Source organism: Neophocaena asiaeorientalis, unplaced genomic scaffold, assembly GCF_003031525.2.
Source record: "Neophocaena asiaeorientalis asiaeorientalis breed wild unplaced genomic scaffold, Neophocaena_asiaeorientalis_V1.1 scaffold356, whole genome shotgun sequence".
Taxonomy (NCBI): Eukaryota; Metazoa; Chordata; class Mammalia; order Artiodactyla; family Phocoenidae; genus Neophocaena; species Neophocaena asiaeorientalis.
Genome location: NW_020172269.1, coordinates 1,034,702 through 1,051,093, shown reverse-complemented (window position 1 = coordinate 1,051,093; position 16,392 = coordinate 1,034,702). Strand labels below are relative to the sequence as shown.

The 16,392-nt window shown below is 62.9% G+C and overlaps 2 protein-coding genes across 3 annotated transcripts in view; one reads left to right on the top strand and one right to left on the bottom strand.

Annotated features, from left to right (window-relative positions):
* The window catches only part of DPYSL4 (dihydropyrimidinase like 4), an 11,433-nt gene extending 5,532 nt beyond the window's left edge, over nucleotides 1-5,901 (top strand). Inside the window, exons 5-12 of the mRNA XM_024762303.1 lie at nucleotides 282-350; nucleotides 603-723; nucleotides 1,621-1,777; nucleotides 2,033-2,174; nucleotides 2,792-2,962; nucleotides 3,231-3,410; nucleotides 4,894-5,059; nucleotides 5,810-5,901. Of these exons, the coding sequence (XP_024618071.1) occupies nucleotides 282-350; nucleotides 603-723; nucleotides 1,621-1,777; nucleotides 2,033-2,174; nucleotides 2,792-2,962; nucleotides 3,231-3,410; nucleotides 4,894-5,059; nucleotides 5,810-5,901 (1,098 nt within the window). The remainder of the gene's footprint in view (nucleotides 1-281; nucleotides 351-602; nucleotides 724-1,620; nucleotides 1,778-2,032; nucleotides 2,175-2,791; nucleotides 2,963-3,230; nucleotides 3,411-4,893; nucleotides 5,060-5,809) is intronic.
* A 2,499-nt stretch (nucleotides 5,902-8,400) lies between these two features.
* STK32C (serine/threonine kinase 32C) overlaps nucleotides 8,401-16,392 on the bottom strand; it is an 81,295-nt gene continuing 73,303 nt past the window's right edge. For both annotated transcript variants that reach the window (XM_024762282.1, XM_024762291.1), the window contains exons 9-12: nucleotides 15,982-16,107; nucleotides 15,776-15,907; nucleotides 9,796-9,863; nucleotides 8,401-8,826 (exon numbers count right to left, since the gene is read on the bottom strand). In XM_024762282.1, the coding sequence (XP_024618050.1) occupies nucleotides 8,682-8,826; nucleotides 9,796-9,863; nucleotides 15,776-15,907; nucleotides 15,982-16,107 (471 nt within the window). In that variant the 3' untranslated portion in view covers nucleotides 8,401-8,681. The remainder of the gene's footprint in view (nucleotides 8,827-9,795; nucleotides 9,864-15,775; nucleotides 15,908-15,981; nucleotides 16,108-16,392) is intronic.

Genomic DNA, 16,392 nt, shown 5'->3' with positions numbered 1-16,392 from the left:
TGGGGAAACAACACGGCAGGCAAAGCTATGGGGTCTTGTCCCCTCACTTAGGGGGCCTGCGACCTTGGGCAAGTCCTTGCCCTTTGCAAGCCCCGTTCCCTCATCTGTAATTGGGGGCGCTGGAGTCACTCCGCTTCGGGACCCCTCTGCTCCATTCTGAGTTCTCTGGGATTGGTGATCCTCAGGGGCCTGGAGGTCTGGGCTCATCTCAGGGAGCACGGGGCGCCTCAGGGTCAGGGCGTTCTGGGCTGTGTCCAGGCTGGAACGTGGTGTGTATTTAGGAGCAGAAGCGTCTGCTGGAACTCGGCATCACCGGCCCCGAGGGTCACGTGCTCAGCCGCCCAGAGGAGGTAGGTGTGAGCTTGCTGGGAACACTCCCCCGACTGGGCGTCCATCAGGGGTTGGGTCTGGCCCCGTGGTCAGCCCTGGGGTCTGCGTGGGTCGGCCCAGATTCTGGGCACCGAGCCCCAGGCTGGGGTCCTCACCCGCCCAGGGGTGCTCCCTCTGGGCCCGGGGTCCATGGGTGGTCCGGGGGCATCTCATGCCCATACTGGTCAGGAGGCCCTAGTGTTCTCGTGTGGCCTGAGTGCCCCCATCCCCAGGTGGAGGCTGAGGCCGTGTACCGCGCTGTCACCGTAGCCAAGCAGGCCAACTGTCCCCTGTACGTCACCAAGGTGATGAGCAAGGCTGCGGCCGACGTGATCGCCCAAGCCAAGCGCAGAGGTGAGTGGTGGCCCGGACCGGGGCGCGGGGCCAGGGTCTCTCTGGGGGTCTGTCACGTCCTCAGCTTCCCGGGGCTGGGCCAGCTGGACAGAGGCTCAGCGCAGGCAGACCCCACGGGGACGCAGCGGCTGCCCTGCCAGCCTCTTCATGGTGGGATGGCCTCTGGTGCGGGGTCACCAGGGCTGTGGCCGGCAGGAGATGTGGGCACCTGGTCCTTGTGTGGGGTGGGTGGCCTGAGTCTCCCCTCTTGTCCAAACAGCAGTGGAGCACCGGGGGGCCTTGAAGCAAAAGTGAGGCCTAGTGGCCCTGTTTGCACAGAAGTGAGTGTCAGAGCTGTGTGCAATGCGTGTGGCATGTGTCTGTGTGTGTGTGTGTGTGTGGTGTGAATGGTGCATGAGAGTAGATCCTCATGTCGTGTAAGGGAGCCTGGCCCAGCTGACCCTGGGGGCCCATGTTACTGTCCGCTGGACACGTCCTGCGTCCAGGAGCTGGGGTGCGGGTCCCGGGGGCTGGATGTCCTCTGGCCCTGGAAGCCCAGGCCATGGAGGAGGCAAGGGGTCACTGACGGAGCCAGGTCCTTGCACAGAGGCTGTGGCCAGGCGGGCCGGGCAGTCAGTTGACGGTGTCTCACTGCAGCCTGTGGGCCCAGCAGGGGTGTGAGGCAGCAGGGACAGAGGACCCACTTCGGGAGCCCCAGGTGGCCTGGGCCGGGTGCCCCCAGAGCAGGGGAAAAGCTGTCCCAAAAGGCTTGGGGGATCGAGGGGCAGTTTGCGTCAGCCCTGGGACCACAGGGCCAGACCCACCCCACGATGCAGGCCGGGTCAGGGGGGCGTTCCCAGGCCCTGTCTGGGTCTGGGGACATGGGGGTCGGCAGTGCCCCTCACGGCCTCACCGCAGGGGTGGTCGTGGTCGGGGAGCCCATCACCGCCGGCCTGGGCACCGACGGCTCCCACTACTGGGGCAAGAACTGGGCCAAGGCTGCAGCCTTCGTCACGTCACCCCCCCTCAACCCGGACCCCAGCACTGCAGACCACCTCGCCTCCCTGCTGTCCAGGTAGGGAGCTGCCTACGTGCCCCTCGCCCTGGCCTGGCCTGTGCCCGCCGGCAGCTCCAGGCCTCTTGCGTCCGGAGACTCCACACCGGGGTCCTTGCCCTCCCACCTGCGCCCCGAGGCCCCAGCTCTGCCCTCTCCGACAACCTCTCCCCCACCCGCCGTGGGCCGAGCAGCCGGGTCGGGGTGGAGCCAGCTGGGCCTTTGGCGGCTCAGGAAGGACAGGCCCCTCTGGGCTCTGACTCCGGCTCTCCTCAGCGGGGACCTCCAGGTGACCGGCAGTGCCCACTGCGCCTTCACCACTGCCCAGAAGGCCGTCGGCAGGGACAACTTCACGCTCATCCCCGAGGGAACCAACGGCGTGGAGGAGCGCATGTCTGTGGTCTGGGAGAAATGCGTGGTGGGTGCAGAAGTGGGGACGCAGGGTCCTCCCCACGGAATGCTGCCTTTTCATCAGAGAGGGAAGCCCCTTGAGCGGCGGATTCACCAGAGCAGAGGTCGGGGCTCGTGGGCCCCAGGTGTTGTCCCCCCAGCCTTGCCATCCAGGGCTCCCTAGACATTTGCTTCTGGTCCTAATGCACACGACCCAGGGAGAGCGGGGTCCCCGCCCTGGTGGAGTTACACTCAACGTGTCCCTAGGAGGCCTGAGATTTCCTCAGACATCCATCTCGCTCGGAGGGTCCTGCCCACGGCCTCTGCCCCCATGACCCTAGCCCCAGTCCTGAGCCCTTCCCTGAGCTGAGGCCCTGACCCCAGGCTCCTGGCCACCCCAGGGGGATGGTCGCGTCCTTTGGGGACACAGACATCATCGTGGAAGCATCAGCTGTCATTTGCCCACAAAGTGAGCGTGGAGACCAGCTTGGTGCCCAGGAAGAACCAGACCTGCAGGCACGACTGAGGCACACGCCACGCGGCCTAGGGGACAGGGGCCGCCTCCACACAAGAGCCCCAAGACCAGACCCCGCCTGCGGTCAGGAAGGGCGCCCCCCCGACTCACCCCCGCCTCTTACTTCTCAGGCCTCAGGGAAGATGGACGAGAATGAGTTTGTTGCTGTGACCAGTACAAATGCAGCCAAAATCTTCAATTTTTACCCAAGGAAGGGGCGGGTGGCCGTAGGCGCCGACGCCGACCTGGTCATATGGAACCCCAAGGCCACGAAAGTCATCTCTGCCCAGAGCCACCACCTGGTGAGAGAAGCCTGGGCCCATGTCGGGGTCGGGGGCCTGGGGAGCCCCGCAGCCTTCCTGGGGGGTGGGCAGAGCAGCGGAGGCGGGAGGGTGAGCCCTCTGCCGGCTCCTCCAGGAACGCTCTGTACTCCTGAGAACCATGCCTCAGGGGCAGGGCTGCAGGGCGCGGCGGCCACTGCCCTCTGAATCCTGGCCTGGCCGAGTGGGCGCCCTGCTCAGGGGGCCTGGATCAGGAGAACGCTGAGCAGCCCCTGGCTGTTCTCCCCAGAACGTGGAGTACAACATTTTCGAAGGCGTCGAGTGCCGAGGAGCCCCCGTGGTGGTCATAAGTCAGGGCAGGGTCGTGCTGGAGGACGGGGCCCTGTTCGTCACCCCCGGGGCTGGCCGCTTTATTCCGCGGAAGACCTTCCCCGACTTCGTCTACAAGAGGATAAAGGCTCGCAACAGGGTAAGGCCTGAGCCCGCCAGGCGGGTGGGCATGAGCTCTCAGGCCTCCTCCGGGTCAGCCCTGCCCACGGCCACTGTCGGGAAAGCACAGCGGCCCCACTGCTCCGGGCGCTTCTTAGCGGTGCTTCGCCCGCGTTCGTTACCAGGCAGCCCGTGTCACTGTAGAAAGCGTGGGTGTGAAGCAAAAAAAAAAGCCTCATAGCCACCCCCCAGGTACACTGCCACTAAGGCTAGCAGAACCCGCCCAGGATTTCCCCGGGAGCAGACGTAGATGTTAATAGATTAAGGAAGGAGAACACGTGGTTTACACGGCATCCATGAACTTGGAAGTCGTGAGCCCTCGTCTTCCCACGCGGGCTTGGCCAGCTGCCCGCTGAGTCTGGTGGATGCACCGGGTGTCCACCCAGGCCCTGCGCTGCACGCACAGGGGGCTCACGCACGCGCACAGGCACACACAGCTGCACACGTGCTTACGGTACACTCTGGTTTGCTTTATCCCAGCCCTGTTTCCAGTTTTCTAGACTAAAGACGTTGTCTGAGCTCGTATGAGGAGGGATGGCTTTCGGGCTGGGCTGAGGGCCAGGTGCTGGTCTCCTTCCCAGGAAAGGAGAGCGGAGGCTGCCCTAACTCGCAGACGCTTCTGTCTCAGGCTGCGGGGCCCACACCACGGCTGCTGCCCACATCTGACCTGGGCACACCACCCCCTCCTCTCTCAGGGTTCGAGCAGGGCTGAGAGGCAGGGTCCAGGGCAGAGGGCTGGGCATCACACCCCTTGGGGTGAGGTCCGGGGCACCCCTGGGCATTGGCCACTGGGAAGCTCCGTGAGGTGGCAGGCCAGCCCCACGTAGAGCCGCAGCATGGAGCAGGGAGAGGGGACGGCTCCCCGTCGCACACCCGGGGTGATGGGGGCAGACCCGAATCTGCAGAACTCCACACCCCACAATCGCTCTTGCCCTGCGCCCCTGCCCCACTGTGACCCCTGCAGGGCAGGATCTGGTCAGAGGCCCTTGGGGCTGGGTTCAGCCACACAGTCACGAGTGTAAGCCACAAATCCCCAGGCGGTGCCAGCTGCAGACACAAGCACAGCTGAAGGCTTTGCCTCACCCCTCGGACTGTTGGTCCGTCATGGCGGCCACTGGGAAGGGCCTCTGCCTCTGGGGGCCATTTTCAGGGAGGGCAGGACCCAGGGCCACCACCTCAGGGCTTCCTCAGGAACACAGCGGGGGCTGCGTGGGGGGCCACAGTACGGTGGGTACTGAGGAGGCAGGGACTATGTCGGGACCAGTTTCTGATTCCAAAAGGAGCCTCCTCCGCAGGCCACCCCTGTCCGAGCATCTCCTACGGCTCGGGGCACCGCTGCCCAGCCTCGGGGGAGGGAGGTACGTGTCCACACTCGCGGGTTGCCACCCCTGTTGGCGGGGAGCCCCTGCCCTCGAGCCCGGGGCCCGCGCAGCACCCCCTCATGCCAGCCTCTCGGCCCACAGCTGGCAGAGATCCACGGCGTGCCCCGAGGCCTCTACGACGGGCTGGTCCACGAGGTGATGGTGCCTACCAAGCCAGGGGCCGGTGTGCAGGCCCGCGTGTCCTGCCCGGGGAAGATCTCAGTCCCACCCGTTCGCAACCTGCACCAGTCGGGGTTCAGTCTGTCTGGTGAGTTGAGCCCAGCGTCTGTGGGACCCGAGGACCACGTGGGAGTCCAGCCTCCAGCCCCTCACTGCCCCATAGCGCAGAGGCACACATGTGAGGTGCATAAGGATGGGGCCTGGGGGCTTCAAGGGCTCTGGGGGCCCAGCATGCAGCCACCAGGCTGAGGCCTCTGATCAGGGTCTCAGCTGTGCTCCCAGCATGCTAGGATTCTAAGAGAAGCCCTGAGCCCCAGGCTCTCCCTGCACACGGAGCCAGACCCTCCCTCTCTCTTCCCAGCCCTTGGTTGGGGGCCCACCAGCCCCTGACATCCTGTCTCAGCCTCCCTACTGGGGAGGTGATGGACGTCCCTGCCTGCCCCCTGGGGATGTAGGGCCAGGGGCGGGTCCCCTTTGGAATCCAGCATCGTCCTAAAGGCTAAGGACAGCCTTCTCCCATCATGGGGTTCGGTGCGGGGCAAGACCCACGGGGGGGGCAAGCAGGACTGGCCCAGCCCCTGCTCCTCCGGACCGGATTCCCAGAGGGTCAACCTGGACCTCCAGTCTCTGGCCGCACGCACACCTGGCCTCACTTGCCTGCTCGTCTGAGGCCTCAGTGGTGGGGGTGCCTGACCGGTGGCCTGGCTGAGCTGCCAGGGCCGTCGGGGAGCGTGGGGGGCCTGCAGTGTGGGGCTGTGGCTCCGCATCCCTGGCCTCGCGGGTGTGGCCTGTTTGCGTCACCTCCCCAGCGCCACTTCCACTCCTGGCTTCCCCACAGGCTCTCAGGCCGATGACCATATCGCCAGGCGCACGGCTCAGAAGATCATGGCGCCACCTGGCGGCCGCTCCAACATCACATCCCTGTCCTAGGTGCTGCACGTGCCAGCGGCGGGCGTGCCTGTGGGCGACAGCCACTCCCCTCTGTTCCCTTCCCTTCGTTGAACCTATTTTGAAAGGTGCCTGGCCTTACCTTCCCCTCCCCAGAAACTCTCTTCTTGGGGTCCCAGGTCCTGTTATCAGGAGCCCCCGCAGGAGAGGCTGAATTTGGGGAGGTTTCACTGCCAGGGCAAGGAGGCTGGACATGGTGGCGGGGACAGCTCAGGTGGCCCCGAGCCCGGGTGCCAGGTGCCTCAGGAAGACAGGGGCCTCCTAGGATGCCCAGGGCAGCCGGGCCAGGAAGAAAGGCTGGGGGTGTTTTGCCCTCGTCCCTATCAGGAATCATTGCCCTGAGGACCCCCAGCTCTGCCACCCGCTCCCACGGGCAGAGGTGCAGCCCGTCCCTGTGTGCCTTAGCGCAGGCAGGAGCGCCCCGGCCCTGCCCAGAGCTGCTGTGACTCCAGGGACCCACCAGGAACACAGTGTAGGGCAGCTGCCGGCAGGACTTCTGCAGATTCGCCTGTACACTTTTCCAGGGGCCAGCCCTCTGCTTCCGTAGAGCCCGTGTCCAGGGCACTCCCGGGCCCTTTAGCTGAGATGCTTTCCTTTTACTGAGCGTGCGTCGCAGTAGTTCACTAGAGCAGCAGATTTGTGTGGTGAGGACGCCTGTAGCCAGGAGCCTGCCTGCCACCCACAGCCCAGCAGCACCGTGTCCCAGTCCACGTGACTCAAGTCGATTAAAGGCATCTGGGCTGGAAGCCGCCGGCGTGTGGAGAGCCCCGACTTCTCTACCCCTGCGCCATCCCCTGGGGGTTCACGCTTGGGATGCTGGGGAGTACCCTGTAGCCCCCTGGCCTGGCTTCGAGCTGACTGTGAGGCCGGACCTCGAGACCACCTGCAGGGCCAGCTGTGCTTGGCCTCCGGGCACGGGCAGGGCTGGGTCCGAGCCATAGGGAGGCTCTCTGCCTCTCAGGGAAGGGGCCCCAGGCCTGCAGGTCAGAGACGGCCAGACATTCAGAGGGGGAGGGGTGGTTGGGAGAATGCCCGCCTACATTCTACTTGATGGGCCCAAGCCAGCCCAGCAGGTTGGGGGCAGCGTCGTGACCCCTGGGGACCCGCCAGGAACAGCACGATGAGCTCACACCTCCAGCGGGCAGCGGCGGGGGGAGGTGTAGCCTACATCCTGCTCCCGTAAGGCAGAGCAGCCCAGGGTTCCGATCCAGACCCATGGACTGAGCTGCTCCAGAACCCCTCTTCTCATAAAAACGGCGCCAGTCCCCCAGATGTGGAACGCTCCCAGGAGGGGTCTTCACCCCAAGAGCACCAGGAAGGGTCGGGGCAGCCCCGCCCCCCTCACACAGCCAGGCACTCTGGGCCCTGCCCAGGCATCCACTTACGGTCATGCTCCCTGGGGGGACATGGACAGCCCCATCTTTGAATCCGGGCCTTCCATGTGCTGTGCTGGACCAGGGCAGCCCCCGGAGATGGTCCGTCCTGGTGGTCCCGCAGCACTCCCGGGGGCTCCCTCTGGTTCAGGTTTGTTTGGTCAGCGTGGCCTCAGAGCTGGATTCCTGGGGCTCCACTGAGGCCAGTGTTCACGGCACCAGTGTCCCCCTCCCCCAGAGGGAGACAGGGTGATCGGGGAGCCAGACCACACCCCCATCCCTGCCACCGACTCAGGAGATAGGCAATGCTGTCCCCTCGGGCCTCAAAAACGCACTTAGATGTACACAAAAACCCATGTAAAATATGGGTTTATACAAAACCCCGAACCTACCCCCTGCCCAGTTCCTGCCTCTGACATCACCAAGTCTCCACCCAGAACTTTCTCTGGGGATCGGCACCGCCACAGGGCATCCTGCAGTACCGCCCACCTCTGGACCCTGGCTCCCCGGTGCTACCTGGGCCCACGTGCCCCGTGTGGGCTAGCTGTGCTGTGCTGCTGACCCTAACTCCCTGCACCCGGGTGAGCGAGGGCCGTGAGCTGTTCCAGTCTGTGGGTGCGCCGGTCCTTGTCGATTCGCGGTTCTGCCCCAGGTGCCCCTGCCCCTCAACCCTGCAGCGGCCTTAAGGCGCCGGGGGCAGGAGATGGGCATCCACCCCAAGGCTGAGGACCGGGGCTCTGGGGAGGCCCTGCCCCAGCAGGCACCGCCCCGACTCCCAGACAAACGTTCTCTGTAACGCAGCAGGCACGGAACGTGCAAAACAGCCAACACCAAGTGGTTCTCATGTTGTTTTTCTCAGAGGTGGAAACTATACAGGAACACAGCAGAAATTACCAGAATGGTCTGCATCTCTATAAAACACTCTTCACGCCCACACCCCTCCCCCCTTGATGGACAGGAGCCGAGCAGCCCCTGGGCTGCCCCCCCACCCCCACCCCGGCTCCAGGCGGCACGGCCGGGCGAGGCGGGCTATGTACAGCAGGTGGCAGGAGACCAGGGTGCCCGTCCAGCCACGCGGCCCATTGGCGGGCCACGCGCTTCCCTCCGCCATCACCCGGGGGGCCCCGCCCTCCGCGCCCACTGCTCTTGGCCACGCCCACAGCCGCTTGTCACCACGCGCTGCCGAGAGCCGGAGGGCAGCCTCAGTGGTCAGACCGGCCAGGGAAAGTCCAGCCGGGGTGCAGCGGGAGCCGCTGGCCTGGGCCTGGGCCTGGACCCGCCGGGCCGCTCCGTGGGAAAGTCGATGCTGGGCCTCCGCCCGCCGCCGGGTCCCTCTGGAGGCCCCGAGTCTCCGGCGTGACCTGAGCTGACGCCGTGGGCAGGGGCCGCCTAGCCGCTCCCGGCCGAGGGGCAAATGGTACCACACACACGCAGGGCCGAGCGCGCCCCCTCGCCGTCCGCCAAGGCCTCTGCGCCCTCCCCAGGCTCAGGTGCGGGCAGGGGTTCGCTCGTGGGGTCCTGGCTCCTCTTCAGCCTGGGGGGAGACACAGGGAGGGCCTTGACGCAGCCTCGCCGGCAGCCCCGGACGCTGCTCGCTGGCCCAGGGCCTGTCCAGGGACTCCTGGAGTGGGTCCCGCAGGAACACGGACACATGCTGGGCATCTCTGCCTGGGCAGAAGCTCCTCCAGCCACACTGGCTCAACAGGGCGTGCGGGCACACGGGGCGTTCCAGCCCAGCACCCTCTGTTTGGCCGTTCGTGGCCCTCGGTCTCGGAGTGGCAGGGCTGGCAAGTCTCAGCCCATTTCCAGCCAGAAGCTAAAGGGGGCCTAGTTTAAGCGCAGGTTCTGCGGGTCAGCAATTCTGGAACAAAGCGCCTGGCCAGGTCCCATCACTACGCAGGCTTGACCTCCAGGACGATGGCTACTGTCCTAATCCAGTGTCCACACGTCGTCCTGGTCACTGAGGCAGGACAGAGCACCAGCTAATCCTGCTCACTTGCCAGGCCAGAGCTCAGAGCCGCCTCCTCCAGGAAGTCCTCTGGCCTCGCCCCACTCCTCCTCCTCTCGGGCCCCACAGCACTGGGCCGCCTCCCTCCACTGTGGCAGGTGTCTTGGGTGTCTATTTGTGGCCTGTCATATCTCCCTGCCAGCCAGCTCTGCCCTTTCTGCCCCACAGGCCTGAATAACCGAGTGAGGGGTGGGAGTTGTGACTGCAGGGGCCGCCCAGGAAGTCGTCTGCCCTCAGCTGGGCAGGTCCACCCAGCGTCTGCCCAGGAGACTCTGGCCATTGGCTGAAAGTGCCCAACGAGCCCTTCCCCCAGAAGCCTGAACAGGGACCTCCCACCCTCTCCCCCAGGGCCACTGCTCAGAGACCCCGAGGAGGGCAGGGGTCAGGCTTCCCAGCCCCGCTGATGCCACGTGGCTGCAGTGGCCAAGAAAACTGAGGCCCAATTCCCCAAAGTCCTTTCTGCCCCCATTACTGGCCCCCAGCACGCACACTCACTTTTCTCTATTAAAAATCACGAAGTCTTGCTGGATGGCATCAAGGCAGTCCTGAAGGTAGTCATTCTCCTATTAGTCAGAAAGACACAAAAATGAGCGCAGCAGACCCCGCCAGGTTCCCTCGCATCCCTCAGGTGAGCTCCTGGGCACCCCTGGCCCGCTTCTGCTCTGTGGCCTCCCCCTCTCTGAGGAGCCTGCCTTTGGGCTATTTCGGCAGCCGGAGTGCATGGGAGTTTGCATCTCCAGGTGACCCTTAGCCAGAGACAGAAGGACGCCCGGCCCCTATCTCCGGGAGGTTGCGGTGTGTGCAGAGCCAGACTCATGTGGAAGCCACACCGGGCTTGGTTCCCTCCCCTCCCCCGCACACACCAGGTCCTCCTGGTCACTTGAGCCTGGTACACAAATCCCATCTGAGGGTCTGACTCCGGGGAACCTGACTAAGAAAGTCCCCGGCAGGAGCTGTCCCAAGAAGCAGACGCTCAGCATGGGGTTCTGGAGTTGGGTCCCGCCCTGGCCAGATGCAAGGAGTGCTGAAGGGCCCTGGCGGGCGTGAGACCCCGACCGCTAAGACCCTCGCCTCAGGTGTGTCGGGAGAGGGTGCAAGTGGAGGGGACGCACTGGGACTGCGGGTCAGGGTGGTTGCGCGTGGCCCCATGGGTGTGTGAGCCACGGGCTCGGGGCGGCCAAGCAGCAGCCCCAGCCAGCCGCAATGTGGAGACGCTCCATCCCGCAGCCCCGACAGGGAGCTGGAGACAGGCTGAGACGTCCGAGCAGCGGAACTTCAGAGAACGCTGGACTCACAGCCTTGAAGTTTCCTGCATCAAATGTAAGGCCCTGATAGGGAAGGAGTGGGCCTCTGCGACGTGGGCGGGGCCACCCGAGGGGATGTTCGTGGGCGCGTTAACCCTACGCCCCTGCACTCCCGAGCCCGCGGGAGGGCCTCTCGCCCGCTGGAGGAGAGTGACGCCTCCACCCCAACTCCTGCGGACGACGCAGAGCTGCAACCACAGCAGGCGAGACACAGCACTCGCCCGTCCCTGCACTCCCGAGCCCGCGGGAGGGCCTCTCGCCCGCTGGAGGAGAGTGACGCCTCCACCCCAACTCCTGCGGACGACGCAGAGCTGCAACCACAGCAGGCGAGACACAGCACTCGCCCGCTCAAGCCCTGCCCCCCGCCCCCCTCGTCACGTGCACCCCTCGCAACTGCGCAGGCGCGCAGCCTGCTGGTAAGGAAGGTGTTACTCAACGAACCGGCAGGACGGGCCTGGGAGGGGCCTGGGGGTGGGGCTATGTGGCTGGACAAGGGAGAGTCTGCCCTTCCAAAACTTGGGTCTAATTCCCTGGCAAGAGCCCCTGACGTGTGTGGGTCCTAATGCACTGCAACGTGGAAACATGGAAAAAATGACGGCCCAGGTGAAGAGTCCGGAAGGTTCAGAACGGCCTTGGGAGAATGCCGGGGGGTGGCAGGCACGTCAAAGTCTCAGAGGACTGGGCAGCTGGAGTGCGTCAACAGACTCAAGTATAAAGACCCACGGACCCATCAGATGACCGTGTTCCTCTGGAGGGCCCGAAGGACACTCCTCCCAGCCAGATGACAAGGAGTGAGCTGGGGGGGCGGGCACGGTGCCCTGGGGAAGCTCAGGAGGTTCTGCTCCAGGACCGAGCCCCGAGAGGAGGTGATGACGGGACCCAGAACAGTGGAAGCCGTAACCTTGCCTACTCAGCCGCACTAAGGGGGGTGGGACTGCCGCAACAGGCCTCCAGGTTAGAGTGGCACGCAGGGCACCCCGACCCCCAGGGATGTGGACGATGTTCGACAGATCACGGCGCTCCCAGGGGTCAGAGACGGACAGCCAGTGCTTGCGCGCGCGCGCACACACACACACACACACACACACACACACACACACACACACAAAGATCAAGGGTGCGGGAGCAGAAGGCTGGCGTCGGCCACCTTGATGGAAGGTCACAATTCTTTTTCTCATTTCCACATTGAATTCGGTTCTCAGACCTAGACCCATGGGCTGAAGGAGGGGCAGGCTCCCTGTAGGGAAGGCCCAGGCTAATTCACAGCAAGTGTACACGGCAGCCATACCCTCAGCCCTTCCCAAAGGTATCTATGACCACTTCCCTCATGTCTGCACACAGGAGGGGGGAAACGCCCAGCCGTTTAGAGGTCTGTTGGAGACAGGGTCTGTGCTAACACTTGGCCCACGTCCATCTTAGCCTACCCAGTGGCTACCACCCCCTAGCCGCTGCCTGCATAACCAAGACCGATGTATTTGGCATCTAGCAGAATTCTCAGATTAGTACCTTGACCTGTGGTGTAACAGCTATTATCATGGAAAAGCCCAGTGATAGCTCCTGAAACTCTACCCCCCTCAACAAACCAGCCGAGACAAGAAATAGAAAACAAACCCACACCCAGAGTGGAACAGCAGTGACAGGGGCCACTGCGAGGGACGTCTGAGGCTTTGCCTTTACCTGTGGGGACCCAAGGATGCTGCTTCCATTGTTTTCCCGTTGAATTCATGAGCCTGGCCCTGCAAAGATCAGACGGCTCGTGGCAGGAGAGGGGAACTGGGACAGATTTAACCTAGTGGTGGCCCGAGCGCCACCGCTGAGCCTGAACAGATGACACAGCTGCTGGTGTGTGGCGTGCAGCCACTGACTGGACACACACATTCTTTCCGATCCCATCAGCAAAGAGGGTTGGTATTTTGCATTCACCTAGGACTCACACAGTATAAAGCCAGTCCCCAGTTATGATGGTTCAGCAAACGACTTTTTGACTTTACAGTGGTGTGAAAGTGACATGCAGATAGTAGAAACCGTACTTCAAATTCTGAACTTTGATCTTTTCCCGGGCTAGCGATATGCGGTCCAATCCTCTCCTGTGATGCTGGGCAGGGGCTGCAGCTCCAGCTCAGCCCCACGACCACAAGGGACCCAGACAGCCGTTCTGGCTTTCATTTTCAGTACAGCATTTGATCATTTACATGAGACAGTCAACACTTTATTATAAAATAGACTCTGTGTTAGATGATTCTGCCTGGAGCGTTCTAAGCACGTATAAGGCAGGCCGGACTAAGCTACGATGTTTGGTAGGTGAGGGATCGTAAATGCATATTGACTTATGATATTTTCAACTTACAACGGGTCCATCAACCCTGGCTCAGTGCTGACGATAAACGGACAGGTGCACAAACTCCGGCCGGAGCCAGTTCTGGACCAGAAGCTCAGGCCACTCAGGGACGAGGGCCGAGGTCACGCCAGGAGGTGAGCCCCTGATGCATGCAGACCAGAAGAGGTGCCATCTGAGGGTGAGGAGGTGCTAGAGTGGGGATGGGGGATGGAGAGACGCTGTCTGCGGCCTGGGGGTTGGCGGGGGGAGGGGCTGCGGTTCATCTCACCCTTCCGCACCCAGGTTCTCCAAGGACAAGAGACACTCCTGCCCAAGGAGCCGCTCGGAGGGTCTGGGCAGCGCTAGAGGTAGACGGTGTGCACAGTGACGTGCCCCAGGGACCCCTCCTTCCCGAGCCACGGGCTGTGCTGTCAGCAGGGAGCTGGGGCTGCGCTGTGCACCCCGTCCGGCTCCGGCGCCTTTCCTTGCAATGGCACGTGCGTGCGGTCCAGTGACCTGCTGTGGGCTTTTGGACCCTTTGCCGCACAGAGTCAGGAAGCCACGGAAATGTCTATCCCTCTGGGGCCTTTCGCTGACTGGGTGCTGGGTGCAGGGGCAGGAAAGGCCGCTTCCCCGGAGCGTAACCCGTGCTCAGGTCCCTGGAGGGAAGGCTGCTCTCCGAGGACGCTGCCTGAAACCCAGGCTTGCTGCCCCTCACCCCGACTGCATGAGTGGCTGTTCCGGGAGCCCTGCCTGAGTCAATCCGTGCACACGATCCTCGGGGTAGACATCCACGGGCCCTATCGATGCTGATACACACGGCGTCTGACCCCAGCTGTCACCCGAGGTGGGGAGTGACAAAGGGCCTGGGCATGGGGAACTTTGTCACAAATGACCTGCTGAGCAACTTAGATGTAATTCCCAAACCCCTCAAAATGCCCTGGAAATGCAAGGGACCCAGAGTAGCCGAACCGTCTCGAAAAAGAACAGGTTGGAGGACTCACACTTACTTCCTGACCTCAAAACTCACCAGAGAGCTCTAACCGTCAAGTCAGTGTGGCACCAGCAGGACAGACACACAGCTCAGCGAACTAGAGCTGCAAGTCCATAAGTAACCCTACATTCACTCCATAAATAAACCCCTATGTTTACGGTCAATTAATTTTTGAAAATGATGCCAGGCAATTCAACGGAAGAAAGAAGAGCTCTTTCAACAAACAGCGCTTGGACGACTACATGTCCACAGGCAAAAGAATCAGGTTGGACCCTACCTGACACTATCCATAAAACTAACTCGAAGCGGATCCTACACCCAAAATGTAAGAGAAAAAACATAAAACACTTAGAAGAAAACACAGGAGTACCTCTTTGTGACCTTAGGTGAGGCAGTGGTTTCTTAGAAATGACACCAGAAGCATGAATGAACAAAGAGGAAACAGATACGTGGGACTTAATCAAAACCAGACTTCCGCTGCAGATGGTGTCAACCAGAAGAAAGAAAACCCACAGGACTTCCCTGGTGGCGCGGTGGTTAAGAATCCGCCTGCCATTGCAGGGGACACAGGTTTGAGCCCTGGTCTGGGAAGCTCCCACATGCCGTGGAGCAACTAAGCCCGTGCACCACAACTACTGAGCCCACATGCCACAGCTACTGAAACCCACACGCCTACAGCCCGTGCTCCGCAACAAGAGAAGCCACCACAATGAGAAGCCCACACACCGCAACAAAGAGTAGCCCCCGCTCGCTGCAACTAGAGAAAGCCCGCGCGCAGCAACGAAGACCCAGGGCAGCCAAAAGTCAATAAATTAATTAATAAGTTTATTTTTTAAAAAAGAAAGAAAACCCACAGACTAGAAGAAAATCTTTACAAATTGTCTGTCTAAGGCACTTGTGTGCAGAATATGTAAATAACTCATCGATCAATAATAAAAAACAGAAATAAGAAATGTAACTTCAGCTCTTTCATATAAAGAACTCAAAGCCATCACTCCCACCCTGATAGCAAGAACAAAGTCAGACCAACAGGAAATCAAGGACAGCTCCACACCTGCAGTGCCCCTGCCGGCACCAGGGGCTGCCATCAGGGGAGGGGATGGGAGCCCACCCACCTTCTCACTGAGAAATTGAGGCTTCCAGGGAAGACCCCATCCTGGCCTTTCACCGCAGTGAGAAGAGGCTGACGCCTATCTCTCTGCCCAGGACCCAGGCCGGGGGCAGCACAGGCCCCCCAGGTGTGAGAGGCTGCATCCCAGGACATCCCCACAGGCTCGGCCGGGTCCGGGGGCTGGGGGACTGCCGAGCGCATACAGTGTCCCCGCTGTGACCACCACCATCCACACCCGCAGCCCTAGTTGTGTTGTGAACACTGGCCATACCCCAGAGACGGGTCCAGGCTGGATCCCCTGCTCCCCGGGAACGCCCCCCACTTCCAAGAGCAGCTGACCTGGGGCAGGATGGGGGCTTTGACAGGTTAAACCATGTCCCCCAGGGTGGGGTCCTGGCCCCATTTCCTCAGAATGTGAAACGACATCCCTGCAGATGCCACGAGTCAAGTAAAGGGCAGGTCACCTGCACTACGCATCCTACCCAGTGTCACTGGTGTGCTCGTGCGAAGAGGAAGCAGACACCCACACGCACACGCACACACGCACCCACACGTGTGCACGCACACGCATGCACAAAAGCGGGCGTGCACGCACGCACACAGGTGGCCCCGTGACCACGGGGGCAGAGCCTGGCCCTACGCAGCCACGGCAGAGCTGCGTGAGGCAGGAGGCACCCTCACGCCCCGACGGCCAGTGCCCCCGCTGCAGAGGAGGGAGCGAAGGGCTGGGCGCGGGGCCCCGAGCTCACCGACTGGGAGCTGTCCCTGCTGCTGTCCCGTGACCTGTTCTTGGCCAGGCGCTTCTTCTTCTTGTGCAGCGGCCGCGACTCCAGGATCATCTCCTCCAGCTCGAAGGTGGGGTCGCAGTGCAGGCGGCCTTTCTGTGGAGGACGGTGCTGAGCCCGGCACCCGGCCACCCTCGCCCGCCCCGTCCACCCTGGGCCTGCGGGCTTACGTTGGGCACGAAGCCGGGCTCCACCTTCTTCTCACTCAGCTCGGTCCACAGCACACCGGCAAGTGCGGGGGCCGCCTGCATGTCCTGCAGGCTGGACACGCGGTGCTTGGGGTTCACGGTGAGCAGCTGGAACAAAGCCCCGGTCAGCCTGCCCCGGGCCCAGGTCTGCCCGGCGCTCACCGGCCGCGGTGCAGGTCTCCCTGGAGCCATCAGTAGGCAGTAGCTGCAGCCTGGCCGACTGCCCTCCCGCTTGGAGCCCGACGGGATGGTGGCTGTCAAGGCCCCAGGAGGCCCCGGGAGGCCCCAGGGCAGCCGTGCGCGCGTGGCCAGCATCACAGCCATCACCTTTTCCGGGAGAAACGGCAGAGACCCAGTCCGAGCTCCCCAGCCTGGTGTGCGGACCCTCCTCAC